Below are 10,458 nucleotides of genomic sequence, written 5' to 3' on the forward strand. Positions count from 1 at the left end.
CCCCTTCCCACGCGGTGTGCCGTTACCTCAATCACGCTGCTGTCTACGGGCAGGGTGGTGCTGACCATGTGGACGTTGGGCGTGGAGGTGGAGCGCTGCCTCTGGGAGAGGCCGCCGCCCGTGGGTGGGCACGGCGTGGCGTAGCTGAAGGCGTGCGGGGTGGAATTCCGGTGGGCCGAGCTGCAGAGCAGGAGAAAGAGGCACACGTGAGCGTCTGCTGAGCGACAGCGGGGGGGGAGAAAAAGAAAAACTGGGTCACCGAGGGCGTGGTGGCTGACGGGCGCAGCTGGTTTCCTTTCTGCCATATTCATCAACTCACTTCATTAAACGCTTTTTTTATTATTTTAATGAAGTCGGAGCGTTTTCACACTGTTAACATGCAGCGCTATACTTCACCACTGTAGGCACAGAGCAGTAAAACTGGAAGATGGGCTTTTGGGGAAGTGGCGTATTGGTTAATATTTGTTGTGGTCTTCCCCTTCGGCCGTTCGGTTTGTGGCTGAGCTGATCCTGCGAGATCAGTAGTAGGCTCAGTTAAAAAGCACCGAGCTTTAAACCCAGAGTCACCAAAATGCTGCCCTGACCTAAAGCGCCTGCTTTCAATTCGCTGCCGAGCTCCTCTGTGAGAGGATTGCAACGGGCAGCGGAGACCCTGCGCGGCGTACGGATTCCTTGAAAACAATCAGTCTTTAGGCGGTGCAGGCGGAGCGCCGAAGATGCATCTGCAAGAAACAACTTGACTTCCTATCAGAGCTAATTTAGCAAGTCAGAGTGGTTAGACCACTTTATCAGCCACCACAGCAGACTCCTCTTCACACCCAGACACCAAGAAGTGTCCCTGCAAAAAGAGGAAGCCGTTTTCAAAAACTGTCTGATTTAATTAACTCATTTAAACACTCGAGGAAGGCAACAATCTAACTAAAAGTATCAGTCCCTTATCGAACCCCTGAAACCAACTAGTTAAACTACAAACAGAAGTGTTTTCTTGTTCTGTTTCTCGCTGCCTGATCTGCTCTTCTACCAGAAGAAAAAGGAGAACATGAATGAGAATGTCAGGGTATTTAAAAAAGAGAAAACAAAGAGGACTCATTTCTGCCAAAACCATCCGCTCCTCTGGATGTGTTTTCTGCTGCAGCGAGGACAGGAGAGTGACTTCACCTTGGGAACCACGACAGCGACTCCCTCACGCGCCGGGACGTCGGCGGGGGCAGCGACGGGCCGCTGCAGTCGCCGGGCGTCGCACACAACCTGACAACGACAAAAAACAAGAGCGGCGGAAGATGAGAAGCGGGGCGTAAAGGTCAGACAGTTCAATCGTCTCCTCTTCGCTTCGGACCTTTTAGACTGCGTACCGTTCGCCCCGGAGGCCGCATGCAAATTCGGGAGCAAGAGGCTCGTTCCTCGGAGCGCGCGGTATGCAAAGCCGTGCAAATGAGTGCAGACTTATCTGCGCTTCGCCATCAGCAGAGCTTCCTGCTGCTTCTTTTTGGCTTTGCAGCTCTACAAAGGCCTCTTTAAAGGTGATCTTTTTTTGAAGCGAGTCACGTTAGAAGGCTGCGCGCTGATGATGGCGAGGGATCCGTGCTTTTTAACGCAGTTAGGAGGGACAGGCAAAACGATGCGTGGATCCCCTGCTGCCAATCAACGCAGAAAATGGCTACAGTGCAGTTGGTTTCACGCGGATTGTGGTGAAAGTTCACAGCACACACTCTTGATCAGGGGTGGCCAATCCTGGTCCTGGAAGGCCACCATCCTGCAGGTTTAACTTGTTTCTCTGCTCCAACACACCTGATTTTTTTTTTTTTTTAAACAGCTTTATTTCTGTTCATTTTTATATACATGACAAACAGTTATTTTTGGTACAATATTCAAAACAACTGTGGGTGACAAAAACAAACACAATAGCAAGACTTCAAAATAACCTGGCAACTGTTCAACACAACTGGTCATGCCTATTAAAATGTCAATAAATCAGTCATTATTATTTTCTCCCCTGCCTCCTCCCCCACCCATCCGTCTCAAACCCCCCCACCCCCTACGTCTCTCACTTACAGGATAGTACATGTCCAATTAGCATGATTACACAACCATAGTACTGCCCGCTTATGTTTGAGCTAATCCAAAAGAGTCATTCCGAATCCCGGCCCGTCATATCCATAGATGATAACATTTCCATGAAGGGGCCCCATATTGCCCCAAATGCTGCTTGCTTTCCTCTCACATTATAAAGTATCTTTTCCGGTTTACAGTAAGACACCAACTCATCAATCCATTGTCTTATTGATGGCGATTTTTCAGATTTCCAATTTTTTAAAATACATTTTTTGGCTGCTGTGCTTGCAAGAAGAATAAAGTATTTTTTATAATAATTTATTCTAATAGTTGTTAAATCTCCTAAAATCCACACCTTGGGTTCTTGTACAATCTGATATTTCACAATTTTTGATGTGATATCTATCATGTGTTTCAAAAAGTTTCCTATTATTGGGCAGTGCCATAGCATATGCAGAAGGTCCCCATCAGTCACCTTGCATCTCTGACATTTGGAAGAAATTTTTTTGTCCATTTTATTCAATCTATACGGAGTGTACAACACACCTGATTTAAATCAATGGGTGATTAACAGGCTCCTACAGAACAAGAAGAGGTGATTTAACCACTGAATCAGGTGTGTTGAAGCAGAGAAACAAGGAAAACATGCAGGATGGTGGCCCTCGAGGACCAGGATTGGACGCCCCTCTCTTGAGTGTGACGGCGTGAGACGGCAACGAAAACAGCTAAAACGTCACGTCTCTACGTTTGAAACTCCAGCATGAAAGGCGGGCGACATGCATTCCTTCAAGGAGTTCCAGGCCCTTAATATCAATCAGCCGGTCTTCTGCTCTGTCGACTACTTCTAATTAAACTGCCATTTAAAAAGGATTACTGACATATTATTGTTCGTCATCCCTGGCGTACTTACAGGAGTTGTCTAATGTTGCTCCAGTCCACACACATCGTGGGCACTTTGGTGCTGCAGTGCTCGTGGAACTTGTAGCCACACGTCTGGCAGCGGAATCCATTCAGGAGGAACTTCTGGCAGATGTCGCAGAACGCCAGCTTCAGGTACGTCTTGCGGACCTGGAAGAGATGAGGCGTCGCGGAGTGAACCCGTGGGAAGCGGAGGTGCGTGTGCGCGCTGAGCGGCTTTGGGTACTCACGAAGTTGTGCGTCGTCAACGGAACGTGGTCTAAAACCTCGACGAGCAGCTCTTCCCCGATCAAGGAGGTCGAGTCGGTGTTCCAGTCCATCCGGGACTTCTTGCTGTTTGGAGAGAATGACAGGGGGCCTGTGAAACTCTGCCAACGCTGTTTGGCTTCGTGGTTTAATTTATCATTGGTCAGGACGCCCACCTCGTCTGTCCTGGGTGCAGCTTGAAGACGGCGCAGCACTGAGGCTGCAGGCCGCGCACCTTCAGCGCTTTGATCAGACAGCTGTAGAGGGTCATGCCTGGTCGCACGTTGACCTGAGAGCGCGAAAGGACAACAAGACGGATCAGGAGGCCTTGTTCGGGAAACCCAAAGACAAAATTCTCTGCCGGCGGACAGTGACTCACCACGGTGCGCTGCTGGTTCGGGAGGTAGACACGGATGGTGCTACTAGTCTTCGAGTCGGGCACCTTGCCGTCGTCCGAGGCGCGCCGCTGGCAGGGAAAGCCCTGGACCACGGTGGGGGAAAGACAGGGACCCTCGAAAACGGAGTCTTTCATTCCGAAGCCGTTGCTCAGGGTCCTCCACGCTCCTTGAAGGTGCTCCATCGGTGAAGTGAAACGCTAACAGCGGTCTGAAGGAAAAAGAGTAAATACAAAAATCACGTTAGCTCACATTCTTCCTCAGGATGCTGGGAACACAGCTGACAGAAAGCGTGTTTTTCGAGGGCCTCTGAAAAGGCTTCATTCCAGATCTAAAAACAGCCGAAACGGCAGGCTTGTTGTAACGTTACGCCAACTCCCCCAGCTGGTTCGGAGCGGCTCGGTTACAACCGACTGGGACACCGTTCGTCCTCGACACGGGAAAGGAAAGAGGCAAAACAAGAGCTCTGGGGCTGTGATGCCGTCAGGAGTTAGGGAGGTAACCTCGCCGAGATCGACTCTCAAAGAGCCAAGTGGAGCCATTTCAGGTGTAGCCGACAGCCACCAACGACAAACGCAAAGCCGGGGGGAGAAATAAAGGGGAACTCGTGCTCAGGTTTACCCGGCGTGTGCACGATAAGCTCGGGATTTCACGCCTGCACTGCGTCAGGACATCGACGTGGTTTCTGAGGGGCAACATGCACGCCGCGAGCAACAGAGGCGTCGACAAACTGAGACGATATCGTGACATTTTGGAGCTTGGCTGTGATTTATGGGTACCTCCAACACACACACACGACCTCTGACCTTTGCTCCCTCAGCAGGGTACAAACAAACAAAAAAACAACAACAACAAAACAAACCTTAAAGCTGGCCTTTTTTATGTATTTTACCGGAACGGGAGACGATGCAGTTTGTCAAACAGAAAGCTGGAGTGCGTGCATGGAAGAAATAAATAAATAAAATAAAAATAATCACGGAAAGTCTCCTGATGAGCCGCTCGGGTACCGGAGCAGAGAGAATACAAACACACACACACACGCACACAAAAAACTCAACTACATTGCAGGAAAAAGAAGCGCCTGGGAAAAGCTCAACGTCTACTTAAAAAGTGACCATATAGCAAATATTATCTTGAAAGAGGGAAAACTTGGGATACATCGAATACACTCAATGCATTGCCTACTCCTAGCTGTTACAACCTGCACAAAAAAGGGGGTTTATTTCCAGATTATGCTTTCGACTGAGAGTTTACTGCCATGCAACAGCTGACAACTAGTTTGTAAAACATGCAGGGAAGTAAACAAGCACAGGACAACAATGAGCTGGCAATCTGAAGCAATATGAGCCTTCTGAAATAAAATAAAAACAGCTAAATCCAACCCTTCATCTGCTTTGTTTCCAGTGTAAACTGCAGGGTTATGTTGTACACACGAGCAGAAAGTTTGGTGTTTATTCTTGGTATTCACGTTCTCCAAAAAGTCTTGAGTTGTGTCCAAAGACCTGCTGACCCCGAGGAGATTGTGAATATACACTTTGACTCCAGAGCAGAGCTGCTGATGTTTCCAGAAAAATAATTAAGAAATAAAATTAAAAGAAACAAGCTGGAGGGCTTACTGCACGCTGCTGGAAGTGTGTCCAAAAACAAGTGCAGTGATCCGTGCAAACAAAAAAGAAAGGAAGGCAACGACACAAACGGCGTTAGGTGGTTTCTGCTGAATAAAAAAACAACAAAAACAAAAACAAAGCTAAATTATCCAACCTAATTCACGAACCCTCCATAATCTGAGCAGCCCGGGAGTTCACTGGGAGCCTGAACCTGGAGGAGAACGACGTCAGCAGGAGCCTCGGCTCTGGTTTTTAGCAGACAAAAGGGACTTTTTTCCCTGGGACTCCTCGGGAAGCCGCTGCTGTCCGCCTTACGGACCCGGTAGTTCTGATTGAAAGCCGTGGAGCCGCCTCGAGGCCCGCGAGCGAGCCGCGGTGACGGTGAGCTCCGCGGCTCCTTCCCGTCACGGTTCCGCTTCAAGTTTCGCCTCGTCCGGAGCCGACTAACCCGCCCGAGGTTAGCTTTCCGAGCGGAGGACGAGCTGGTGTGTGTGTGTAAGTGTGTGTGTAGCTCACCAGGAGAAGGCGAAAAAAAGTTGCGCTCCGCCATAACTTTGGGGGAAAGTGGCGTCGGTGACGTAATCATCTCTGCAACGCGTTCAAAGACTGGAGGAAAAACGAGCGGAGGCCCCGCGAGGACCTCCGGGTCGGTCCGGGTCGCCCCGGCGGAGGTCGCCTCGGTGCGAGGCGTGAAGGTCGGGGCGGGACCGGGTCGCCGAACACCTGAAGGCAAGGAGGGGGAAGTGTGTCGCCGCCCGTGGAAACGCGACGAGCACGAAAAAATCCGCCGGTCCCTCAAAGTGACACGGAGAGGGAGCGTTCCCCTCCAGGTGTCGCGTCCGGCGAAGCACTTTCGAGGCACGGTCCACGGCGGGGTTTACTCGGTTTGCGTGAAGGTGAACCGGGTCGGCTCGGTTCCGTGAGTCCGCCTGACGCCACCGGCTGAAACAGGACCTCGCAGTCAAAACAAGACCTGCAGGCATCACTGCGCAACCATGGCACTAACCTTAGCCCTCCTACTTTAACCACACTTTTACTTTTCCTCCCCACAGAAACATGCGGAAGACTTTCTTTTAAAGCGAATATAATATTTAAATTACGTACAGTTTAAAGTAGCTGAGAGTGGACCACGTACAAAAGGTTAATAATGTCATTTAAGCAGAAATGTGTTTGTAAAACTACACTTTGTGTAATGATTGTAGTTTGGGTAAAATATGTTGTGTCCGTGCGCGCCATCTTGTGGCGAAATGCAGACATTGCAACCCCAGTGTCTTCTGCTTTTCTAATTTATGACATTTTACAGATTTTGTAAAAAAAACAAAAAAAAAAACAAAGATCAGTAGCATGACATGCAGCTGACATTAGCCTAAAAAATCTCCTTACAGTTTAGTGATCAAAAATGCATCAACCTTTTTAAAAATACATCTTTGTTGTTTACTCCTCCCACAACTAGAACAGTTTCAACACACAAAACCCAGGCCTTATTGCTCCCTAAACTGATTTAGACACAGTATTGTTGAGAAACCATAAACCATCCACACTCACCATGTGTTCACCGTCTCTGTGGCGTCCTGATCTGGGTCCCCTGAGGAGCCCAAATCGCAATCATGGCTCCGAACGTCCCGTCAGCAGGCTGGACTTGACACCATCTAGGACTGAGACAAACTTATTAGCATCCCGTGGGTGTGTGTGTGTCCTGATGGGTTCAGCAGCATATAATGTTTCCGTAAAGCAGCTTCAGACAATTTCAGTGACAGACGGAAACATGAACCTTGCGTCTTGCTTCAGCCTCAACGGCAAATCGCACATTTAGTCGCCATAATCAGACTCGGCGAAACATCTATTTACCAGACAACCCCAACCTATGATCTGACAACAAGTAACACAAACACCAAATCCTGCTTCTGTGCAGACGAGGGCAGGGCTTTGTCATTATGGAGCATCTTAAGGTGCCCCGCTCCAGTGCTGTGTTGTCGATCGGCGTGCGTCACGATCCTCGCACAATTCGTCCACCAGACGTCGAAAAACGTCAGGTCGACCCATTCAAAGTGCGCAAGCTAATAAGCGAAGGCCTCGGGAACTAGGAAACGCGATCCCCAAAAAGCTCTTACAGCCGAGGCCACCTTAAGAGTGACGAAAGCTTCTCTTTCCACCTATTGATCCGAGCGCCGAGCACTCAGGCTGCTGGGATGGTCCCAGGAACTGTCTCCGAGTCCTGATCTCAGCCGAGACCCGTCAGAGGACACGTCCTGTCCTCTGACGGGTTTCAGAAACGACCACATCCTTGACTTTGGTCACAGGCCTACTTATTCTCACAATCAGAGGCGGTACCATAAAGGCCTTCAGGAATACTTCCTCTAAATTCATTTCATTTTATCACTTGTTAGGGATTCCCGAACCCGGCAGATCCAGCTGGTGAGTTTAATCACAGCGCAGAGAGAAACACCTGACATGTATCATCCGTTAAACGTGTTCCCGTCATCAATGATTCTGATCACAAAACAAAGAAATAAATTACAGTCATCGTGATTCTCCATTGCTTTGACTCAAGCCTTAGTGGAGGTTCAAATATACAACACCGAACTGGACTCATCCGGTTAATTCGGGGCAGATATCCAGTTATACAGATATTTTTAGACATTTATAATTCTAAACAACCCCTGTGTCAAAGGAGCGGGGAAAATGTCTTATTATTGTCATTATTCTGAAACTGTTCCACTGTTTTTCACAGACTGGTGAACCCCTGCCCATCTTTACTTCTAAGGCCCGGTCCCAATACTCACACTTCCACCCTCGTGTCCTCCAAATGCACGTTCACGCTGAAGGGTTTAGTGCGTCCCAATTCTCCGGAGTGCTCTTTAGCCCCGCCCCCTTTGTGTACTACAGCTGCCCTTTAGCTAAGCCCGCATCAAGGCAGACTTCAGCAAAGTTTTTACTCACAATTCATTGCTGCATGTGATGTTTTGATTTTTTTTTTTATATTATCTTTATTGACAATGAAAGGGTTTTGAATTAAACGGCAAGCATTCAACAAGTCAGAACAAAACACATTTGAACAGCCAAATATCTCCTGCAATGACTTTGGAAAGCAAAAATACCTAAACTGTACTTTTAAAATATTACTGGCACCTTCTTAAAATACCAAAACAGGGACCGGTCAGCCATGTTGGACATCACAGTTATGACGCAGAGGCGCAAGTCGAAGACGTAACCCGTACTGTCTCTCTCCAGATTCTGTGTTCCTTTAACCTGCGCACACGAACCCTTCAGTGCACTTTGACTGAATACACGCTTCATAGAGGGGCGTAGGGTGGAGGGTGAGTATTGGGACCAGGCCTAAGAGACTCAGCCTTCTTCTTTCTCTTCTTGATTTTTTTTTTGGCATTTGGCAAAAAACAGGTGTGCATTACCGCCACCTACTGGTGTGGAGTGTGACTCAAACTGGCTGTCCTTTCATACAGGTGTTATCGGTGATCGTATTTTATTGATCGACTTTGTTTTCCTTAAAGAAAACCCTAATTAGACTTTGACTACTTTCACTTTCTGGATCTCCCTGTTATATGTTTATTAACTTAAACGTTTCTTTATTTTTCCCTAAATCCCTCCAACGCAGATCTTCTTCCTGTCTCGTATCTCCAACTAAAATGACGTGTTCTCTCGTTCCATTTTCTCCACAGTACGGACAGGTTCCTGTTTTGTGTTGCTGTGGTCGAAATGACGAGTCCAGCGTGTCCAAATCTTAATCTGGTGACTAACTTCCCATCCCTCCTGCTCTTTTGAATCCTAAATTACCACCTTCCTTTGTCATCTTCATCCCGCTCTTTCTGCCACGTTTCCTTCAGTCTTTCTTTAATTATACTTTTTGCTTCTAGTTATTCTTAAGTTAACTTGTTCTGTTGTTGCCCCCTTTGCTTCTTTTCCCTTCATCCCGATATGAGCCGGCACCCAAATAAATACAACTGGTAATCCCACCACCTGTACAATAAACAATGATTGTCTGATAAAATGTCTGGTCTGAATATGTTTTAAGATGGTTAGGGCCGAACTTTAGTCTGAACAAACACCGTAAGAGATCCAGCCTCTCTGAAAAATGCTCCTTTTATTGACCAAGTTCAGTTGGAAAATGCTCTTCCAGCTGCACCACTTCCTTCTGCTGCCCCCATCCCGAATGCTTCAAGATGTGTTCAGTTCACTTTGTTTAAACGTTGCCAAACAAAAGTCACGTCCAGGTGCTGTGCAGAAAACACCAACTGGTCAAACGGATCCGTCTAAGGAAACCAGCTGATCGATGCGTTGCTGCCATAAAAAGTAAAAATCACAAAAAAAGATACTTTCTTAGTTTAAATATCTGAACAACATGGGGGTTTGTGAGATCAGCGAACACCTTTGCATTTATTCAGAACGTCCTAAAGACGCAGATCTTTCAGTGTCTAGCTGATTTTTAGGGTCACGATTCGATTCAGAGATGTTTTTCTACTCAAACGGTCCAGAGATTCTGTTTAAATTATATGACTGACAAGAGGAAAAGATGGTGTGAACAATTAGAGCATTTATTTAAAACGGTTCTCTAAGGTTCCATGCTGTACCAAATCATCAGCTTAGATTTAAATATAAATAGTTTTGTGCATACAATTCTTAAATTATCTGTATTAGCTTAGATGCCTGGCTTTTTCTCATATAAAATTAAAATCAAAGAATTATTCAAAATATAACTTTACAAAAATTAAACAGACGTTAATCCATCATAGTGCATTGATCTTTGACCTTACAGTCATAGTTCATGTTTTGTAAATCTCTAAAACTTTGACTTTGCTATCTTAACCGAAGTGCATTAATATTTGTTAAATCTTGAACAAAATGTCAGTCTATTCAAGTCTCTGATTTATGAATCACTCAAATTGCATTAATTATTATTTGAAAACTGATTTTTGAGCATTTTGAATCAATTCAGTTCCAAGGACTAGGAACTGCGATTCTCTCTATAATCCATTTTTTTTCTGCACCCCCTACTACGTCCCCTGTTTCGTCGGAGCTGGTAGTTGTGGGATAAAACTGCTCAGGGCATCAGGAAAGCTGTGGAAAGCTGCAAACATCAGTGACGTGCGGTGAGGTTCATGGTTGGTGAGGCACTGAGAGTCAGATTTACAGATATATAAATCCAAAAGGGTAGCTTATTCAATTGGCTACTGGTTATTTCATATCTCATCAGCGTTCTTCACACACACACACACACACACACA

The 10,458-nt window shown here is 46.8% G+C and overlaps 1 protein-coding gene across 6 annotated transcripts in view; it reads right to left on the reverse strand.

Annotated features, from left to right (window-relative positions):
• Nucleotides 1-10,458, reverse strand: part of raf1a (Raf-1 proto-oncogene, serine/threonine kinase a) — a 15,829-nt gene that overhangs the window by 4,155 nt on the left and 1,216 nt on the right. The window contains exons 2-8 of one of the 6 annotated variants that reach the window (XM_017409586.3): nucleotides 6,764-6,873; nucleotides 3,596-3,822; nucleotides 3,393-3,505; nucleotides 3,201-3,303; nucleotides 2,963-3,120; nucleotides 1,159-1,248; nucleotides 27-180 (exon numbers count right to left, since the gene is read on the reverse strand). In XM_017409586.3, the coding sequence (XP_017265075.1) occupies nucleotides 27-180; nucleotides 1,159-1,248; nucleotides 2,963-3,120; nucleotides 3,201-3,303; nucleotides 3,393-3,505; nucleotides 3,596-3,796 (819 nt within the window). In that variant the 5' untranslated portion in view covers nucleotides 3,797-3,822; nucleotides 6,764-6,873. Of the gene's footprint in view, nucleotides 1-26; nucleotides 181-1,158; nucleotides 1,249-2,962; nucleotides 3,121-3,200; nucleotides 3,304-3,392; nucleotides 3,823-5,372; nucleotides 5,703-5,734; nucleotides 6,248-6,763; nucleotides 7,338-10,458 lie in introns of those variants that run through there. The other 5 variants (XM_037976827.1, XM_017409584.3, XM_017409590.3 and 2 more) reach the window with 5 other exon arrangements.

This window comes from Kryptolebias marmoratus, linkage group LG8, assembly GCF_001649575.2.
Source record: "Kryptolebias marmoratus isolate JLee-2015 linkage group LG8, ASM164957v2, whole genome shotgun sequence".
In the NCBI taxonomy this organism is placed as follows: Eukaryota; Metazoa; Chordata; class Actinopteri; order Cyprinodontiformes; family Rivulidae; genus Kryptolebias; species Kryptolebias marmoratus.